Raw genomic sequence first — 21,700 nt, 5'->3', positions numbered from 1 at the left:
TATAGAGTAAATGGAACAAACTGATAGTAGTGTCTGGAGCTTTATGAGGCTTCAGAAGGTTAATTATTAAATATGAGGTCTTGAACACGTCTCATTAAATTGTAGGAAAGAAAAATCTGTCTCCTTGAAGACACTTAAAAAAAGAAAAGGTTAAAATGCTGAAAGTCTTGCCTCTTTTCTGCCTTTGGAAGATTGGTGGGGCACTCTGAAGCCAAGTTAAAATGGGTTTCCTTCCACTTCTGTGAGAAGGAGCTATGAATCAATGCATGGGCCAGATCCCACCAGGAAAAGCTGCACGTTCCAGACTGAACTTGGCCTGCATGTTTGGCAAGCGTTACCCTAGTTCTTTCCTACTATGTAGTGAGTATTTAATTTCCCAAAAATTCTTACACCCACTAATCATCTCTGAATCCAATGCCTAGTTCTTTCCATCTCTGAGTGGTATGCACGGTACAATTTGCTATTATTTAAAATAAGGGTCTTACACATTCTGCAGTGAGTGCATTTTCTTCTAGCAGTGCCCTCTCTGCTTTCTTCCTATCAGCTTGAACCTGAATGCTGGTTATTTAAAGAGAACAACGAGCATGCCTCACTGTGAATACCTCCCTCCATAACGCTGCAGAAAATTCTCTCTTTTGGTTTTGTTTTGTTGGTATTTTTATTTTTTATTTTGGAAAATTGTCTCTATTTAAGTTGATTGTGGGAATTGGGATAATTCTTGTTGTAATCTGAATTATACCTGACCTTACTATTGATAATTTAGAATCAAGAAGAGAGTGATAGAGATGCTTGGCTTTATTCCATGATTGATTGATCTAGTAGTAAAATGTATAGTAATTCTTGAAATATTTCATTGCCTATTCCCTAAATATATTTGCTGATATCATAAAAATTATTATAAAATGTGTCATTGTTGGTCAAAATTATTAGTCTTGATGTTTAACCATACTGGATATTTCTTGCAATGCCTGAGTCCACCTGTGTCATCTTTGTACATAGACTTAACTCTCACAGTCAGCAAACCATGGTATGCAATTCAAAAGCATACTGAGTCCCTGAAGGAACTCAAGACTTATCTGGCTAAGCCTACAAAGTGCCAAAACACTCTTTCAATCCCACAGAAGGCCAAACCATCTGAGTGTTTGCACAATACAGATAAAACATACTAATGCTTCCTTGGGGATTTTCCAGCTAAATTAGCCCAATGTTTTAATTTCTATTGATTCATAATGTGTGCCTAGAAATATTTTAATGGCATCAGGTAACTGTGCCATATTCTATGCTATGTATGCAGAAGATGTTCAGAGTTACATCCTTACATATTCATCCATTCAATGAGGATTAATTGAGTGCATACTATGTGTCAACTACTGCTGGTAGAGAAAAGAAAGAGGGACAAAGGAAGGAAACATGTTAGAGGCAAGGTCAGCAAGAATTGGATGTGCTGCATGAAGAAAAGAATTATATCTCTTTCGCCTATCACCCATTAATCTTCGATTAGGATAATAACTGATAAATCACAGGACATGATTAAAATGTGTTGAATGAGTGGGTGAAATGATCTACGTGGGTGGTACGGGAGAAAAACCAGTCAAATTTGACTTCTAGGATTTTTACTTGTATAACTCTGTAAATAATAGAACTTCCAACTGAAATAATGCTTTACTGGAAAGAGTTTGGAAAGGAAAGACTAGAAATTCTGTTTGGGACATGCTGAGCTTGAGGTACCTGGAAAAGAGCCAGGGGAAGAAATACAGAGAGAGACACAGCTGAGTATATGTTTCTGAAACTCAGGCATAAAAGAACTAGAAATACATGTGGATCTGGTCATCATATGAGTCTGAGTCCTGGTAGAAGCTAAGAAAGTAAAAGAGATCACTGTGGGGAATGTGTAAAATTAAGAAATAAGAAGGCGGAGGGCAGCCCTTGAGGACACCACATAGAAAGTGAAAGAAGATTAGGATTCTTGGGCATAGACAAAACAGTCAGAGTGATCAGAAGAGAGCCAGGGGATCTGGTATCACGGAAACCTAGCATAAAGCATCTTAAGGAGGAGAAGGGTCATCAACAAAATCAAACATGATGGCAAAGAGGCTCAGTAAGATAAAGGCTGAGAACTACCTATTGGAATTGATTTGAAGAGAACCATTGGCAAGAGCCAGGCTTAGTAAGATGGTAAAGTCAGAACCCTGAGTGTTACGGTTGATAAGAGAGAGCTTTGGGTTTCCAGGAACTCCAAGTTCATCCCAGTCCCTGACCCTCTAACCATCTCAGCAGTCCAGAAAATCACTAACAGTTCTGTATCCCCACGTGAGTCCTCCAGTCCCTATGTATGCCTGACCATACTCCTTCGGTCTTGTGGTCATCTTCCCTGTCCCTGTATCTGGCTTAAAATTTCTGGTTTCAACCAGTCCGGGTTCTTGAATTCCGGTTGCCCTTGAACATCCTGAGTACTTATGGTTTGCATCCTTGGCTCTTGACAAGGACGTATGTTCTGTATGTTGATTTGGTACCGTGGCCCCATGAACTCCGTGAACGAAGGTGCCAGTGAGGCTTCCCAAGCCCTGAGCTTCCAAGGGGAATGAAAGCAAGTAAACTAGAAGGTGAGAAATTTATGATGGCACGTAAATGATTGCAACTTCAGATTACAAACGAGGAAGTATAAAAAGTAAACCAACAGTCAAGAATTTCACATTTGGGGGAAGATATCCAGAAATTTCAAGATTAGATTGTTGGGTGAGTCATAAACATGATCATTCAATCACTCACAATAAAAACAAAATTGGAGACGAAAGGAAGACTTTTCACAAAGGATCTTGGTTTAAAATATTAGGTTTTTCCCTGTTGGTTCATGCTCTAAATACATACTATATTTGGGTTTGGTCTCTTTGTTCATTCAGTGATTTAATAGGTACTCCAGGCCGGCGCCGTGGCTCAATAGGCTAATCCTCCACCTTGCGGCGCCGGCACACCGGGTTCTAGTCCCGGTCGGGGCGCCGGATTCTGTCCCGGTTGCCCCTCTTCCAGGCCAGCTCTCTGCTATGGCCAGGGAGTGCAGTGGAGGATGGCCCAGGTGCTTGGGCCCTGCACCCCATGGGAGACCAGGAGAAGCACCTGGATCCTGGCTCCTGCCATCGGATCAGCGCGGTGCGCCGGCTGCAGCGGTGGCCATTGGAGGGTGAACCAGCGGCAAGGGAAGACCTTTCTCTCTCTGTCTCTCTCACTGTCCACTCTGCCTGTCAAAAAAAAAAAAAAAAAAAAAAAAAAAAAAAAAAAAAAATAGGTACTCCAATATCCTAGATGGAGGTCCAGTTATGAAAATGCAGACTTGCAGCCTGCGCCATGGCACACTTGGTTAATCCTCCGCCTGCAGTGCTGGCACCCCGGGTTCTAGTCCCGGTTGGGGCACCGGGTACTAGTCCTGGTTGCTCCTCTTCCAATCCAGCTCTCTGCTGTGGCCTGAGAGGGCAGCAGAGGATAGCCAAGTTCTTGGGTCCCTGCACCTGCATGGGAGACCAGGAGGAAGCACCCTGCTCCTGGCTTCAGATCAGTACAGAGCCAGCATTAGGGGAGTGAACCAACAGAAGGAAGACCTTTCTCTCTGTCTCTCTCTCACTGTCTATAACTCTCTCTGTGTCTCTCTCTCTCTCTCTCTCTCTCACTATCTAACTCTGCCTGGCAAAAAAAAAAATGCAGACTTGATCCTTGTTCTCTGTGAGCTTACATCTTCAGGGAGTCAAGAAGGCAGAAAATTAAGCAAAACAGACAAGTGCTATGAAGGAAATAGAAAGAGATTGGTGGCCAGGATGAAGATAGAATTACTGCAAATAGGATGGTGAAAAGAGGACTCTCTAAATGCTCAGTCCAAGTGATGCAAGGATTATGCATGCCAACAACCAGAAGCAGAGTGTTCTCAACAGAGGAAGCAGCCAGTACAAAGGCCCTGAGGTGGAGGAAAATCTACTGTAAGATCCAAGAGCCCTAAGTGGCTGGAGCATACTGAATAGGGAAGCTGACGGAGACAGAGGCATGACTTTAAAAGCCTTGTTGATTTTCTATTTTATCTCAAGGGGAGTGATAGAAAGATTCGAGGCAGGGTAGCGACATGATCTGATTTAGATTTTTCGGAAAACACTTTGGCTGCCTTGCAGATAATGGATTGTAGAGGCCAAGAGTGTACTTATCAGAAAAAAATGCATCATGGACTTGTGATTTACAAGAAGAGATTGAAGGGTGAGGCTTTTACATAGCTGGAAAATATATTGTATAAAGGATATTCTTGTATGAGTGATGTGCCAAGAGAAGTGGATCCACCTTTTTAGAAGTGAGACCCCATTTCAGAGCCCAGAGTCTGCCTTCCATATGCTGTAGAGTCATCACCTTCATCCCATCCTTTTATATTTATGTTGGCTTCAAAATACGGGCATTTTGGTGTTACTCATTCAGGTCTTTTTAAAGAGTCACAGAAACAAAAGTATACTTTGGTACATTCATTGTATTTTTTAGTCATTTCTACACAAGAGTGTCTGTAACCATTACTATTATTTTGAAGTACATGTACCTACCACAAGGATCATAAGCATATATGGGATTTCCAAAATCCACCCGACAAATGAGAAGGAAGTGAGCCCCATTTCCTGGAATACAGATAAACATATATAGCATCTCTCACACTAGAAGTAGAAAGCACTGGGCCAGGTATCATGTTGGGAGCTTTATGCAAATTGTTTCAATTTAATTCTAACACCAACCTTAAAGGGTGTGAGGTGCTTGTTTTACAAATGAGAAAACTATAATTTAGAGAGATGCATTCATTCCCTGAAGGCAATGCAGCCAGTCAATATCAAAGCTGGAATGAGAACCCTGTTATGTCTGAGTCCAAAAGTCACAGACTCAAACACACACTCCGGTCCCCCTTGTGGACCAAAGATGTATACTGGGTTTCTACCTTCTGCCTGCTTTTCAAGTGAGTCTCAGAAGGTGCAAATGTATGTGTATGTGTGTGTGTTGCATGTGGTCATGTGCATGTGGTATATGCGCATGTGTGTACAGTGTGTATGTATGATATGAATGTGTGGTGTGTGCATACTTATAGTTTGTGTGATATATATGTGTGTTGTGTATTAAATACGTGTATATGTGTTTGTGTATGATTTGTGTGTCGTGTATGTGTTTACATGCATGTGTGTTGCACGTGTGTGTATGTGGCGTGTGGTGTAAATGCATGTATTGTGCAAGTAAGGATAAATCTATGTAAATGCATGTAAATGCATGTATTGTGCAAGTAAGGATAAATCTATGTGTAGTATCTGTTGTGCATGTATGTATATGTGGTGTGCATGTATTTTTGTGTATGGTAGTTAGTGTGTATATGAGTTATGTGAGGAGTGTGTATGTGTGTGTGTGTATAAAACAATCATTAAAACCACTTGCACTAGAGAGTGCTGAGAAAGGAAGAAAAGACAATGTGGAGAGAGTGGGCTGGACTGACTAGCAGGATGTAAAAACATATGTAGACTACACTGTATCTTCATCAGTGCCAGTTGGGACTTTTGTTAGATACTGTTCTAATCCTCTGGGAGAATTAAAAGAATTCTCATCTGATCACTGTTGTAACGCTCTTAAATGGACCCAATGCTGATCCCAAGTTCCTCATAGTAAGTTGGTTAGCTCTGTAGCCTGCGAGTCCTGAAATTTGGGTGTCATTTTCTGCAGGAACCAAAGTTTTCTGTGATAGTGGAAAGTGACTGAAAGGAAACTTAGAGAAATGAGTCACAGCCTTAACTTTGCCACCTACTTGTAGGCACTCCTCTCTCCCAGGCAGGGTTTCATTGATGTAGTGACAGACCTGGACTGGATAATCCAATCTTTTCTCCCAGCTCTGATATTGCCTCATTCAATTTCTCCACATTAGACACATGCTGGACATCTGTGGCCATACTGCTGGGTTTCACACATTTCAGAATCCTACCATCCAAACTCAAAAAACTAGGAAGTGGTGGGCACAACCACCAATTACAGTTATCCAAGTGTGGATAACAGTTATACTTAAGCTGTTACATTAGTGAACAGTCTGAAACATGAATATCAAACTAAAGCAAAATATAAAACTATTTGGGATAAAATCTCACTAGGAAATAAAGTCTCCTTCCTAACTGGGTTTTGATTTCATGTGTGTGAACACTCTACCATCATTACACTCACACTTCTTCCAAGGTCGCGTTTTCAGCTGGAACACTATGTTCTCTCGTCTCTGGGATTTGCTGTCTTTCTTTCTTGTTTCTGACTCTTAAGGATCAAATGTACACCAAGTGCAAGCCCCACCTTTGTATATTCCAAAACCAAAAAAAAGAGAATTCTCTAAATGAAGAACCATTTTACTTCTATCATTCAATTTGAGCAAGTCAGTTCTATGAAGATGGTCATTTCTTCACCCACTCATTTGGTCATAAATTTATCAAACACTTATTGAATAACTATAATTTTCCAGGTGAAGTATAAAGTACCAGTGAGAAATAAAACAGGGAAATCAAAATTAGGTGGCATTAGCAACAAGTCAACAGTTTCTGTGTGAGCACTGTGTGACTACAGCAGAACAGTGAGTGCAGACTCAGGTTGAGCACTGTGTGATTAATTCAGAACAGAGCTGTGATGGAAGAAAAACTTACCCAAGGTAATCAGGGAAGAATATGTTCCCAAGGAAATGACCCTGAGGTCTAGAGTCAGGAGCTAAGGATTAGAGAACAGGAGCCAAGGAAGATGGAAAAGCAAGTCCACCACTTTGGTCTTGGTTTCTAATCCTCAAGACCAAGGAGCAGGCTTCTCATCCCTACTCAAAACTCTAACTGAAATTCCTCCCTATAAAAACACCTGTAAAACTGGGTTTTGTCTTAAACTGTATATATATATATATATATATACACACATACATATATATACATATATACATATATACATATATATATATATATATTCAGAGTTTATTGCTTTTGGTATAAGCTGCCAAATACCTAATTGTTCTTATTTAATCTCAGTATTCAGAAATTCAGAGGCAAAATTTTCTTTACAGGTAATTTGTTTTTAATGATTTTAACATCAGATTAAGTTTTGATTTTCATTGCATGGTACATCTGCGGGCTTAGGGTCCAGAACATAGAGGCTTTGGAAATTTCCCCGAAGTCAGTCTGCACTCTTCCTGTAACATGCCTTTTTCTGATCAGAAAACTCCCTAGGCTGTCTCTCCTCAGCCCTGGCTCTGAGGATGGCTGCTGAGTTCCGCCAGGCAGAAGAATTAGAGGGGGTCTGGTTTTTCACTCTGTGCTGAGAGGCAAGTAGATTTGAAGCCTTCTGGGGAGCGTTGAGTGGATTAAGCAGGCAATTTGATCCATTAACGTTGCCTCATTACCCTCTCCTTCTCTGCATCTCCTGAGGTAGAGCAGGTGGAAGAGATAAAGGTGGAGGAGTTGAGTATGTGGCTCATATAGAATTACCTATCTGGAAATGGACATTGAAGTTGGCAAACAAACAAGGTGCAACCTGTGGTTACTCCACAGCCTGAAACTTTTCTAAACAAACTAGCTAAATGCTTCTTTGACCAGGGATTGACTAGTTTTTTGGAGAGTCATAAAACTATGGCCTGATCAACAGGAACTAGTAACTGTGCATATAGTATTTTAAATGTGTAGAAGTAAATAATGATATTTTAAATAAGTGAAGATACATAAGAAGAGAAGGAGCAAAAAAGTCTGGATTTTTTTTCTTACCTCCTTATTTATTTGAAAACAAAGAGGTATGCCTTATATTAGTCACATGCTGTTTTTACTTTGTCAATGATTGGGCTAACATCAGTCATCGTAGAATTTCTTCACTGAGCCACAGTCTGATCCTTCTCTGTTTTGACACCAAAAATAACTGCTGTTACTTTGATTCAGTGCAGTTCATTTCTGGGAAGGGTTTTGTTTCTAAATAAAATTGCATTTGCTTTGAATGAATTGTAGCCCCACTTTATAAAGTGATTCTGTACACACACCATGACTGCCACCACTACTGTTCTGCACAAATAAGAGACTATTACCAGTCTAAGTAACTTAATTCCAAGATGAGCAACAACACTTGACTTTTTTTTGCCCTACATGGGCTCATCTTGGCTATTTCTATATGTACTTCTTTTTAATTCACCTAGGGTCAAAAAGTGGCTTATCTTGGGTAAGTGTACATTATTTATAGGACTTTCTGCAACATCCTCTCACATTCCAAAGATCTCCAAACTGTTGTTAAGAATTCCAGATTGTGAACTGCTCGATTTAGTGCATCTCTTCCAATTCTGTGACTTTTATGTCATCTTCATTCCCCTGAAGGATCTCTTCAGAACATGATATAGTAAGGGCTTCGGAAACATCAAGTGTGGTATCACCCACTCAATACCCCGTATTTTGGGAGTACTCAAACACACTTAGGTGATATATTCAAAGGCAAACACTGAGAATAATAGCAACCCAGAAAAGCTAAACTAATTAAACATTTTGATACAAAAGTATGTGGGAGAAAGGTTAGCGTAAAAGCAAGTATATGGGGCCGTCGCTGTGACTCACTTGGTTAATCCTCCACCTGCGGTGCTGGCATCCCATATGGGCGCCGGGTTCTAGTCCCAGTTGCTCCTCTTCCAGGCCAGCTCTCTGCTGTGGCCCGGGAAGGCAGTGGAGGATGACCCAAGTGCTTGGGCCCCTGCACCCGCGTGGGAGACCAGGAAGAAGCACCTGGCTCCTGGCTTTGGATCAGCACAGCTCCAGCTGTAGCGGCCATTTGGGGAGTGAACCAGTGGATGGAAGACCTCTCTCTCTGTCTCTCTCTCTCACTGTCTATATCTCTGTCAGATAAAAAACAAAAAAGCAAGTATAAGACACAAAGCTCCAAAGATGTAGTTTGACTCTCAATGGGTGGTTTCCTCTTTCCCTGGTTTATCCTCACCATAATTGGGGAAAAGAAAGAGAGGCAGGGTTCACTGCATCGACAAGACAGCCTTTGACAATTTCAGCCCAGACATCTCCATATTTTGGCTCTTTTATTTATGCCCACCCTGCAGCCGCCAAGGTGGCAAACCTTTCTTTGACAAGGGCCAACTGGATATTTATAACATAATTCAAGGGCCATTCAAAATTATCAACATAAAATTAACCTGCTATAGTTTTATTAAATTTTTAGTCCCAGGGCCGGCGCCATGGCTCACTAGGCTAATCCTCCACCTTGCGGCGCAGGCACACAAGGTTCTAGTCCCGGTCGGGGTGCCGGATTCTGTCCTGGTTGCCCCTCTTCCAGTCCAGCTCTCTGCTGTGGCCAGGGAGTGCAGTGGAGGATGGCTCAAGTGCTTGGGCCCTGCACCCCATGGGAGACCAGGATAAGTACCTGGCTCCTGCCATCGGATCAGCGCGGTGCGCCGGCCTCAGCACGCTGGCCGCGGCGGCCATTGGAGGGTGAACCAACAGCAAAGGAAGACCTTTCTCTCTGTCTCTCTCTCTCACTGTCCACTCTGCCTGTCAAAAAAAAAAAATTTTTTTTTGAGTCCCAACTGCTTTTGCAGGGTAAGACCAAATGATTTTGTGGGCTTTATACATTGGACATTCCCTACCCCTGCAACAAACCATTAATGTTACAACTTCTCTGTCTCCAACTCACAAGCCACATGCAAAGCAGGCATCCTACTCCAGCACTAGATCATCCCCTATTCACGTACCTAAACAGCCTCTTACCCTGAGATGAAATCAGTGCTGGGGTTTGCCTATTTGTTCCACACATAACCATGGGTAGAATGTCTTAAAAATTAAAACTTTTATTTAACAACTTGCTTCAAACAACATACTTCAAAATAGTCATGAATAAATGGATATGCTAAGTTATGTTCCAGCCAGTTCTGTAGAAATGGAGCAACTCTTTTTGATTAAAAATGGCCCACACATGGGATGACTCAGACATAACAATATTTCCCCATCTGAGATGAGAGCTTTCTTTCTGATGAACTCAAAGAATAATATCAGATCAGCGGCCCAGGATTAGCTGATAAGCAGACCAGTTAAACAGAGCTAGGCAAGTTTCTCAGGCTAGACAGAATAGCTTTGTGATGTAACTTGCCCAGAGTTCAACTGGCTGGGGTACTCGGACCAGGGATCAAGGACAAAATCCAGGATGCAGGAGATATCCCGAAAGGCTCTGCGTCTTCCTGTCCTGAGTGCTCTGCCCAGCCCTCTGGAATGGTGGTTGGGTGGGAAGGTCAGCCACAGCTGACCGTCTTCCCACTACAAATTCAAAGAGTACCAAGACCAGTGAGTTATGTCCAAAGACACAGTACACCAGTAGGATAAACTGAAGCAAGAGGTGAGCCATTTAATGCCAGGCAAAGTCCACCAGGCAGAGAATATCCTGCCTGAACATCCTGGGACCAAAATCTCAAAATGATGTTTTAATAGTCCAGCTTACCAATATCAGTTGAAAGGTTAAGAGAGAGGTGTAGAGTTCAAATGAGTAGTCAATTACTAAGTGCCTACTGTGCGATCAGCCTGCTTGTCATTGTTTTATTCTCCTCATTATTAAGGGATTATTGAAAGTTCAGGACACAAAGGTCAATCAAAGTATTTCACAGATCTTTTAATCCACAGCAAACAGCATTCTTATTCTACACTCTGCCTTCAAGAGGGAAGCAGTAATTGTCCAAATGGTGTGGGCCCCAGATCAACATTATTTTGTTGTGGTTCAGGGCTGGGAGCCAGGCTGCAGAAAGTGCTAGAAACCTACTGCAGGGTAGTTAGAAATGTCGGGAGTATTATTCCAACTGAGCGTACCATCTGACCTTCATTATTGTGAGGCCAGGCTGCGGAGGGTGCTGGAATATTACCACTGGGTTGTTAGAAATGTCTGGACTGTGATGCCAGCAGAGTGGACATTCTGATCTTCATTATCTTGCTTCCTAGGGTAGCAGCTGTGAGACCATTATGAAGTTTATTTCCACCTCTTCCCATGGGGGAATCCATAGACCCCCTTCCACAGTAACATCTCATCAAACGCTCTTTTGTTTTGTTTGGAAGACAGATTATGATGAAAATAAAATCTAGAGTCCTAGCTACAAAAGCATCAAACAGATCATAGGGATGTGACATTCCCTTTTCTCTACAAAAATGTGGCAGCAATCTGACTGACCTGTCTTACTTAACATCAGTTCCCTTGGGAATGTTCTGGAGGTCATGTGTGTATATTTTCCCAAAGGCCCCCAAAATCAATCTCAGAAATACAATTCACTGCCTTCTTACCAGAAAAATATTACATCTCACACCCAAGGAAATCTCTACTCTTTATCCCCAGAATTGAGGGGGGAAACGGGGCCTGTTTGGAACACAAGGCTTCTCCCTGAGGCTCTGAATGCAAACCACTGTGGACTGGTTTCTTCAAAGCTTTCCCAAAGAGTAAGTTTTCTCAAAAAGAGTAAATGGTAAATTTGAAGGTGATGAGAATGTTAATGTGCTTGATTAAACTATTCTACATCATATACTTATATAACATTACTGTGTATTCTATCATTAGATACAATTATAATTTGTCAAAAGTAAAAATAACCCAAAATACCTGTTGTAAGTAGGAATCTTCCCTTTTAGAGGTCAGAGGGGATTTTAATACTTGAGGGGAAAGTAGTTCTAGTGTGTACAGCTGGTTTGCTCGTGCTCAGGGTTAGTATGTTTCCTATAGCTTGTAGGGCATAGGAAGTGGAATGATAACTGAAAGATAAAATTTCTACCTTTTCTAGAATCTATACCCTGTGAGCAGCAAGTTTGAAATGAATCTGCAGAGGCCGCCAAGTTAGCACTGGAAAATATTGCCACTGGATTGAAGAAAGGTGGTTCTGAAACTGCTGGAAGACGCCAGTTGGCTTTCCAACTTCTGAGTGCAGACTCCAGCCTGAAAGAGTATTTGAGCACAAAAGTTTGTCCATACACAAGAGGTGGACATCCTACTGCCATGCCCTGAACTTGCTGGATTTGGCCTTCTCACTTGGTCTTTCCCAAATCAGCAGTGGGCAGGGCCAGACTGTGGGACTTCAGTCACAACTACCTATAGCTAAATGTCAAGGCTGCCACATCACCCCATAAGGGAGCTTAGAAATGCTGAAGCCCTTGCATGAATGAATTTAACCTTCCTTTGCAAGTTGGCTCATGAAAAGCACTCGGAGTGAAGTCAGTCAAAGTTCTGGCCACAGAAAAGTTTGAAGATCACTGCTTTCCAGCCTATTTTGATTTGTGGTAGGAAAATAAACTACTTTTTGTTTAATATAGCTTGATAAAAATAATCATTCTAAATGTGGAGTCCACATGGGAGAGAAGACGAAAAATTTTTAAAAAAAGTATTTATAGCAGCAAAAGACCAGAAACAGTGCCCTAGAAGTAATTTTCTTAGAGAAACATTCACCATTCCATGCATCCACTCACCTATTGGTTCCACCTAGGGGGAAAAAAACAGGTGCTAGAAACTAAGTTATACATAAGATATGGTGTATGACCTTCAAGAGATCATAGTCTAAAGGAAATAAACATAAAATTAAGAAATTATAAAAAAAATCACAGCAATTTCGTGCTAAGGACAAGTAAATATTCAACAAGTTTCCTGGAGAAGTAACGTCTGCATTGGTTGTTAAAGTAGCAGTAGCAGTAAGACATGTGCCTAGATACTACATGGTCCAATGCATAAATATGGTGGACTGAGCAGCTATTTAAGAGGTCAGATTGTGTCAGGAGTCTGAGTTCCAGCTCAAGGTCAAATGTCATTTGCATCAGGCCAGATACTCTGTGCAGTAGTGCATGGAGAACGCACAAATAAGAAAACATTGTGGCCGGCGCCGTGGCTCAATAGGCTAGTCCTCCGCCTTGCGGCGCCGGCACACTGGGTTCTAGTCCCGGTCAGGGCGCCGGATTCTGTCCCGGTTGCCCCTCTTCCAGGCCAGCTCTCCGCTGTGGCCCAGGAGTGCAGTGGAGGATGGCCCAGGTGCTTGGGCCCTGCACTCCATGGGAGACCAGGATAAGTACCTGGCTCCTGCCATCAGATCAGCGCGGTGCGCCAGCCGCAGTGCGCCAGCCGCGGCGGCCATTGGAGGGTGAACCAACAGCAAAAGGAAGACCTTTCTCTCTGTCTCTCTCTCTCTCTCTCACTGTCCACTCTGCCTGTCAAAAGAAAGAAAGAAAGAAAGAAAGAAAGAAAGAAAGAAAGAAAGAAAGAAAGAAAGAAAGAAAGAAAACATTGTGAGCTAAGTAGAAACTCTTGGTCACCTGAGAAGCAATTGGAGAAACCCTACTCATTAGCCTGGAGAAAAAAAGAAGACAGCCACGGGAGGGAGATAAGAAGATCTTTTTCAGAGAACAGGAAGAGGTCCAGGAGGTGAGAGTTGTGAATAAAGCAAGGAAGAACTTTACAGCATTGTTTTCCAATTATCATTCCATAGAATTTATAAAGGAAATTCAAGAAAAGAGGGGTTTTGTTAACAAAAGTTTGAAAGACTCAGTTTAAATGTCTCCTTTGTGCAAAACTTGTCAGTGCTTTTATCTGAGTAATGTGGACTGTAAGGTTCCAAAAGTTTAATATAAATTCATCACTAAGTGGCACCAAAGTATCAGACATTGGCACCAGCACTGGGAGCAAAGTCCTTTTCCCAAGGAGATTGGTGAGCAGAAATAGGATAAACAGATAATGGATCCCCATGGCCTAAACCACAGAACCAATTTCAAAGAAAGCATGCTGTCATTCTTGCCTTTTCTGGAACACAGTTTCAAGAAAGTGGATTAGGAAGCCCTGAGAAGGAAACAGAACCTTCCAGCTCTGACCCTGAGTTCTACAGTGATGTTGGAGACATTCAGCGTTTTTTTGTTTTGTTTTGTTTTGTTTTGTTTTGTTTTGTTTTGTTTGACAGGCAGAGTGGACAGTGAGAGAGAGAGACAGAGAGGAAGATCTTCCTTTACCGTTGGTTCACCCTCTAATGGCCGCCACGGCCGGTGCGCTACAGCCAGCGCACCGCGCTGATCCGAAGCCAGGAGCCAGGTATTTATCCTGGTCTCCCATGGGGTGCAGGGCCCAAGCACTTGGGCCATCCTCCACTGCACTCCCTGGCCACAGCAGAGAGCTGGCCTGGAAGAGGGGCAACCGGGACAGAATCCAGCGCCCCGACCGGGACTAGAACCCTGTGTGCCTGCTCCGCAAGGTGGAGGATTAGCCTAATGAGCAGCGGCACCGGCTGACATTCAGGGTTTTGAGATGGCAGTTTGTGTTTCATAGAGCTAAAGGGTTCTTGACTCATAAAAACTGAATGTTTCTAAAGAGTCAGTCTTCAGCCTGAAATCCCATTGGAAAGAATTTACTCACTGTGACAAGCTCATTAACGAATACCAAAATCTGTGTCCACCACGAAGTAATACATCCTATAGAAAAAGTAGGGCTTCTGTGGGTACACAGATAGACACAAATCCAAAGTCTTCTGAGAATAAACCAACTGATGGGTTTAAGAGAAACCATGGCCACTCCTACCCCATTCCAACAAAATTTGCCAAGGGTTACACAGACCTCTGATTATAATTCTCACCAGACCCATGTAGTAATTCAAGCAAGACCCTATCACCAGAAACCTGGGTTCAGAGGGGACTTCGGCTCCCATTTGGGCTTTGCTCTGTCTGACACACTTGTGAAGGAGGAACTAACTTCTGAGAGATCCAAAGAGGGCACATAGGTCCCAGTTATGATGAATCCAGGGGCAATGATACTTTCTTATTTAGGAACTCAGCCACAGGAGGCCACCTCAGCCACAAACTTTGACATTTCTCTTTGTTTAAAGTTTATTTATTTGAAAGACATGGAGAGAGAGAGAGAGAAAGAGAATACCTTCCATCCACCAATCCACTCCCCAAATGGCACAACAGCTGCAGGGCTGGGCCAAGCCAGAGTCAGGAGCCAAGAATACCAGGGCTTCCACACTGGTGGAAGAAACTCAAGTATTTGAGCCATCCTCCACTGCTTTCCCAGGTGCATTAGCAGGTAGCTGGATCGGAAGAGGAGCAGCCAGGACAAGAACCAGAACTCTGATAATGGATGCCAGCATCATAAGCAAAAACTTAACCTGCTGTGCCTCAATGCTGGCCCCAAACTTTGACATTTCTACTGTTTAATCTGACCACCCAAACATCTAGAACAATATCTAAAGTAAACAGACAACATTATAAATGTTTACATCATTATTTATAGCAATATTTATAAAATAAATATAATAATTATTTATAGCATTGCTGCTTCAATCTGACCTCCCAAATATCTAAAAAAATCCAGCTAAAATAAATAAATATGTATATATTTATTATTGTGTGTAAATATAGTCTATAGTGTATACTTTAATCATACATTGAAACATATATTTGGATTTAGGTGTTCAATTATATACATTATATTTAATCTAATTCCATTTGCCATTTCTTTCCATTCCATCTTTCTGTTTTTCCTATTTTGTAGTCAAATGCTTAAGTTGTTTGTATAAAAGAACCATCTAACAGTTTGGAGGTCAATTTAAGATTGGAACTGTATTTTAAAGTTTATTCTATTTTTAACACAACTTCAATCTAGTTCACACTGGGGCTGTTAAGTCTTTTTAAAAAGAATGAAAAATATTATAATTAAAAAATACTCATTCCAGCATGATCCTAAATGGGCTAATTAGGCATGTAACATTTCCACAATACTTTCGACAAATGACGTACTGGAGACATCAGTGCATGGATTTTGGGTGTTGGCGATATTATCCCACTGAGGATGAAGATGTGGTCAAATCTTAGTGGTCTTTAGTTGTGGAAAGAGAGGAGTATCACAGATACTCTCAAACCATAGTTGCCCCCAAAGTCATGAATGTGTTGCAGTTCATTAAAGGTTAATGGAGGCTGTATATTTCCTTATGTCCCTTCCTGATTTCAATTTGGTTGCCTTCTGGAATTGATGCTGATCTCTTGAGTATGTGAGTGTGTGCTCTGAAGGGAGGAGGTACACATGTGTAATTGTCATATACAATTGACAGGACAAATGATCAGAGAGAAGATCACTGAGCACTGCCTACCTGCACAAAGTACTAGGGATATAATTGCACGAAATATAAATAACTGCTTAGCCCACAAAAGAAGTTTCCACTACAACATCATTGGCATTTTGACAAAAAGGCTTCCTCCGTAGCTGGTTCCTCTACCTGGTGGTGGTAGTGGTGAAAGAGCTGGTGCTTCCAAAGTTCTATTTCATTTGAATCAACCATATAAAGGAGCTCTGAAAGGAGATTTCGTTGCTCTGTGCCTCCAGTGGCAGCTGAATCCTTTTTTGAGTGGAAAAGGGTTACAAAGTACAGGTAGCCAGGAGGTAACATCTACTCCTAGTGCCAAATGTCCTCAACAGACCAGCATTTGTCCCTGATGACACTTTGACCAGTCTGTATCAATAGGAGCAAAGTAGGGACAAAGTTGAGAGTTAATTCATTAAAGTAAATGTAAGAGGCTGTTACTCTGAGTTTGCATTAGAGCTTGTATTAGAGCAGTGCAGTTGTAACTCTTGTCGCAGCAGTTGCTTTCACTATAATTTAGGTGAATCAGTCCCAAACCTATTTTCTGAAACTCCCCTGCTCCGTGAAATGCAAAGGTCTTTGAGGACCTGGTAGAATGGATAAGCAAATTAAAATTACCAAAAATGTCAGAGATGCCTAACTATGAACATTCCTAGATATTTCAGTAAATTTTATCTCCAGCTTTGAGAAGCCAGTCCCAAGTACAGTCCAGGGGGCATCCTGGCAGAATGTATCCCAACAAAGGTAGCTTGAGTTTCCTTTCCATATCCTCTACAACGTAAAAAACTTGAGTTTTGCCAATTGCCAAGCTATGTGGAAAGAATTTCTACCCAATAAACCAGTGGAACAGGTCATTTCCTTTGCGTTCAGGGTTGCTGCACTAACAGCATTTAAGTCCCAGAGCTCAAGCCCTTTAGCTCCTTGTGTCTCCTGCTGCTGAATTTTCTGGAACATTGGTCCCTGCTTCCCCCTCTCTAATCCAATCCTTCTCCTTACCTCCCATCCTGCTGTATCTGCCCCCTGCAAACAACTATCTTTTTAACCTGCAGTGGTCTCCTTAATACCCAGAGGTGAAATTAACGCTTCAGTGCCCTAAGATCATACAGCTGCTTTCTCATTTTTAGCACAAGCAGCTTTATTCTTTGTCCAGCGCTGGATAAGGGGGTTTCAGTAAATCCTGCCAGTGATGAAGCCCTGCTGCAGAATTCTTTAGAGACCTCCAATTCAGGTCATCCATGTAGATGAACATGAAGTATCCAACAACACCATATCTATATGGATGGAGTAGGCTGGATGGCTTCACAGAGGTCAAAGCCCCGCATGCCAACTCTGGCCCTAGAAACAATGGGTCTGATTGAACTGCAAGTGAGCTAAAGTCTCTTGAGCAAGTCTCTTGGAGGCTCATAGATATACAAAGGCTTGTACAGGAGGATCTTTCTGGTAGTCTGTCTCCTCCCACAGTCTGCCATTTGGTGGCATCATCATTTTATCGCAGTCTAGCTGTGTTCTAAACATAGCCAAGAATAGCAGAGGCTATAGGAATGTGAACAGAGGCAGAGTGCTCACTTCTCAGCTCCACAGATGCATCCCATCCATCCTTCCCCTCAAAGAAGTCTCTTGGAGTGATGGAATGGGCTTCCCTCACCTGTACCACATCCCTTCAACTCCAAATCACACTTTGTCAAAGTAGCAGTCAAACTGGAGCTCTGAGTGACCATTGCATTTGGCTAGATCCAACCAGTGGATCTTGTCACTGGTGGATCAAGTCACCAGAAGACAAGTTCTCTTGTCTGAGCTGGTGTGTTTTCACTAAGCCAATGCAATATCTGCATCTGTGTACCCATATCCAGCTGCTAACCTTGATGGCTGTACCTTACACCACTTTATTTTGTTGAGCCCTGAGAAAATCTGGGAGGCTGGGACTGCTTGCATTTTTTTCCAAAAAGGAAATCACACACATATATCTATATAAGTATATAGATATATAATGGTCTACTTGGAGGGGGCGTATTTGTGAAGTGTAAAATTTAACAGCCTTTATCAAATTGAAGGAGCACATCCTGGCATATCTGGCTGTCTGGCTGTTAGGAATGCTAAAATAAAAATGCAAGCCTTGGGACCCCAGGTCTCTCCACGACCATGGAATCAAAAACCACATGAAAACGTGGAGATGATCATTTTGTGGGTTTTTCAGATATATTTGCTTTCTGTTATTTTGGAGTTCTCTTTCTCTTAAACCTGGAATATACCTGGTTGGAGAAAGGCCCTTGATAACATTTCTTAAGCCAATGATTCTCCAAATAACTCAACCCAGGGAATTCAGTGCACCTACATAGAGGAAGGGAAGTATCCCTATTAATGTGGTATTTTGCCAGGCTGTGTTTCTCTAAACCAAATGCTAACAAGTCAGCTTCTGTAGGTTTCACTGAATACAACTGCATGAAATGCTATTACTGTTTGCAATGCAACATGACCTAAAAACAGTTCATTTCTTTTTGATCCAAAGGGGACTAGCAGGTTTATTGTGTTTGCATGTGCTTTCCCCCTAGACTCTGGCTGCCCTAACAAGAAATTCAATAAATCTGCTTCCAAACCATCTTGCACAAGCTTTGCATGTCCAGTCTGGGCCTGAGGAAATTAACAAGAGAATAGAACATACCATCGACTTGCGGAGTGGCGATAAATTGAGAAGAGAGCATATCAAGCCATTCTCACTGATGTTTAAAGACTCCAGCCTGGAGCACAAGGTAGAGCTGAGTGGCTCTTTTTCTAAGTACATTGTTGTAAATGTGTGTGGGACTAGAGAGAGAACCCAAGGTCCGTGGTTTTCAGTTTCTTTGTTTGTCTGTTATTCGTTTGCTTTGGTTTGGTTCAGTTTGGCACCGTCTTTTCTTTTTCCCTTTGAAACTCATGAGTAGACTGAAGGCCAGCTTTGAAAGGAGATGCTAGTTAGAGGAAGAGCTACAGTTTAGCTCCTTAAGGAAAAGATGGCTAAAGTATCGGATCCCTTAACTCAGTGAGCATCAAAGGATTATCTTCCACTTTGAGATTATTAAGCCAAGTGGCATTAACAACACTCGGCCTTGGCTTTGCTTTTGGATGAATTCACATCAGTTACAAGCCTTGCATTTTCATACGTGAGGGCACCCACTAACTTGATGTAAACACTAGTGCTCTATGCTGTCTTTTTGAGATTTTAGACATCTATTTCCCCATGTTCCCAGTTGTCTGCTATCTCACTCCTCCTTTTGCTCCTCTCCTCCATCTCAGCATAGTAAAAAGAAGATGGACTGTAGATGTAGTTAGGTTTGAATTCCACCTCTACCACTTCTGTGGCTATGTGACCTTTGATAAGCGAGGCAAGCTCTCTGAGTATGAGTTCCTCTCTGTACAACAAGTGTAATGAAACTGCCTCCCTCATCAGTTATTGAGGAAGGCTCCCAGGTAGCGACTTGATGAGGGGAGTTGTTCAAAGCTGGCAGCCATCAATCTATCAATGATGACTTTGCCCTGTGCCCCTCCAGCTCTGCCCTGCAAAGGGGAGTGGGAAAACAGGGTGCTGTCCCTGCCTAACTGGGCTGCTCCTCTTCACTGATGGAAGCTGACAGACCTTCCTTGACTGAGCACAGGAGGACGTGGCATCTGACGGAGCCTCGGGCAAGAACAGCAGGGAATTTGCAAGCAAATTTTCAGAGTTTGATCCAATACTCTGTAAAGCTCCAGTGAGCAATTTTTTGTGTGAGTTTGCTCAGCTGCCTGGGAGATTCTGCTTTCTTTGGTTTGGGAAATTCACACTTCTGTGCACATGCACTATTCCCAATGAGTTTCTGTGATAACTACCTACAGATTACAAACTGCAAAATTAATACCTTCACTGGCAATTCCCAATTTGAAATGTATTGTGTCTATGTACTAACCCAACAAAAGGAAAAGAAACATTTTGCCTTACTCAATCCCCCAGAAATACCAGGTGCACTTTGCCTATTCATAATATAATTAAGGGCTTTAGGTCCAAATTAAATGCATTTTCTTTTCTGGTTACTACATTGAAAGGGCTAGAATGATGAGCAGAGTGGCTTTACAAAGAATCTTCTCAATTAGTCTGTGTAGAAACCTCTGTCCAGAGTTATACAAAACCCTTTTATTCATTCCTGCCAAAAGATATACTTGCTTCACTAATGACATAACCCCTGCAAACTCTAGTTAGTTTCTAGTGGGTTTTATGAATACCCTTATGTATAATCTTATGTATAGCCCCCTGACACTGTAGGAGGAATGGACCAGGGGCAGGACCAGGGTATCTTAGCCTGATTTCCATGACTAGGAGGATCAGAAAGCAGAACCCAAAATGGACATGGTTAGAGCTCTTGCCAATGGACAGTCTTGCCATGCACTACCAAGCCGGTTCTTCACATTGCATAAGTTCCCTGGTAGTGAATCAATGGGACACATCAGAAAATGTTCACTCCTCTCGTGTCACAGAGATCTCTAAGATCCTGTTGAGGGACTGTGATACTGCAAGAAAACAACATGTAATAAGTAGCACTCATCTAGTATTTACCAAAACCCAGGCACTATTTGTAAGCTTTCTGTACAATTTAAGAGGCAACCACAGTACAAAGTAGATATTGTTATGACTCTCACCTTACCCTTGATGAAAGAAGACCTGGAGAAATAATTATGAAGTCAAGCTGTCAGTTAGGGGACCAGGACCTGAGGCCGCTGTGACACGGAAGCCAGTACTATTGTCTGGAGTCCCTAGGACTTGCTCTCCCTGCCTCTTGTTTGAAGAAGATAATCCTATGCTACATTCATTCTCTGTTTTCTGAACTTTGGATGAAGCAAGATGCACAAGGAAGGGGTTTGGAGGAGATTAAGTAGAAGTTTCCAGAGAATTAGCAAAACAAAAACAATGTTTTCAAAGGCACAAGACCCCAGAGTTCTTGAATAGTATTTTTGTGCAGCTGCTCTGTACCTAGTGTTACATAGATCACTTGATTGCACCCTCAATCTTAAGATCCCATTTACAATAGAGAAAACCGAGTCTCCGAGATGCAAAGCAGAGGTCATAGATATCAAAATCAACTACTATCTTTCATTGACTATAAGATGCCTTCAACTACAAGGTGCTCTATTTTCTATGCTGTACTCAGAAAGAAAACATATCCCAATATTGGGAGTCTAAGGGGAAACACACTTATTCACCACCACCCCACCTACACACACACACACACAAACAGGCGCACACACAATAAGCTGAATTTACACCCTTGAAGTAAAGAGGAACAGAAAAAAATTAACATACAATAGACAACAGCAGTGAGGAAATCAACATACCTATACTACTACTACTACTACGGTATTGATTAGATAAAATAAAATAGCTCTCCCAAAATTAAAACTCCCAAATGAAATCTGCAGAGCTTTGCCGCCTGAATTCCCACCCTAAATGTGGTCTAAATAAAGCCTCGGGCAATTACATTTAAAGTGGAACTGGGGTGGTGTTGCCACCTGGTGACCATCAGAAGCAATCGCAAAGGGCCCCAGAAATAGCTCAAGATGTGAGGATACCACTGATAAACAAGTGCATTC

The 21,700-nt window shown here is 42.0% G+C and overlaps 1 protein-coding gene across 4 annotated transcripts in view; it reads left to right on the top strand.

Annotated features, from left to right (window-relative positions):
• ADCY8 (adenylate cyclase 8) overlaps positions 1-21,700 on the top strand; it is a 261,395-nt gene that overhangs the window by 164,458 nt on the left and 75,237 nt on the right. For 3 of the 4 annotated variants that reach the window (XM_051844023.2, XM_017341537.3, XM_002710549.5), the window contains exon 8: positions 18,658-18,855. The exons of the other annotated variant lie outside the window; for it this stretch is intronic. In XM_051844023.2, the coding sequence (XP_051699983.1) occupies positions 18,658-18,855 (198 nt within the window). The remainder of the gene's footprint in view (positions 1-18,657; positions 18,856-21,700) is intronic. 4 annotated transcript variants of the gene reach the window in all.

Source organism: Oryctolagus cuniculus, chromosome 6 (assembly GCF_964237555.1).
Source record: "Oryctolagus cuniculus chromosome 6, mOryCun1.1, whole genome shotgun sequence".
In the NCBI taxonomy this organism is placed as follows: Eukaryota; Metazoa; Chordata; class Mammalia; order Lagomorpha; family Leporidae; genus Oryctolagus; species Oryctolagus cuniculus.
The sequence above is the reverse complement of the archived record's forward strand: the minus strand, read 5'-3'. Positions and strand labels throughout refer to the sequence as shown.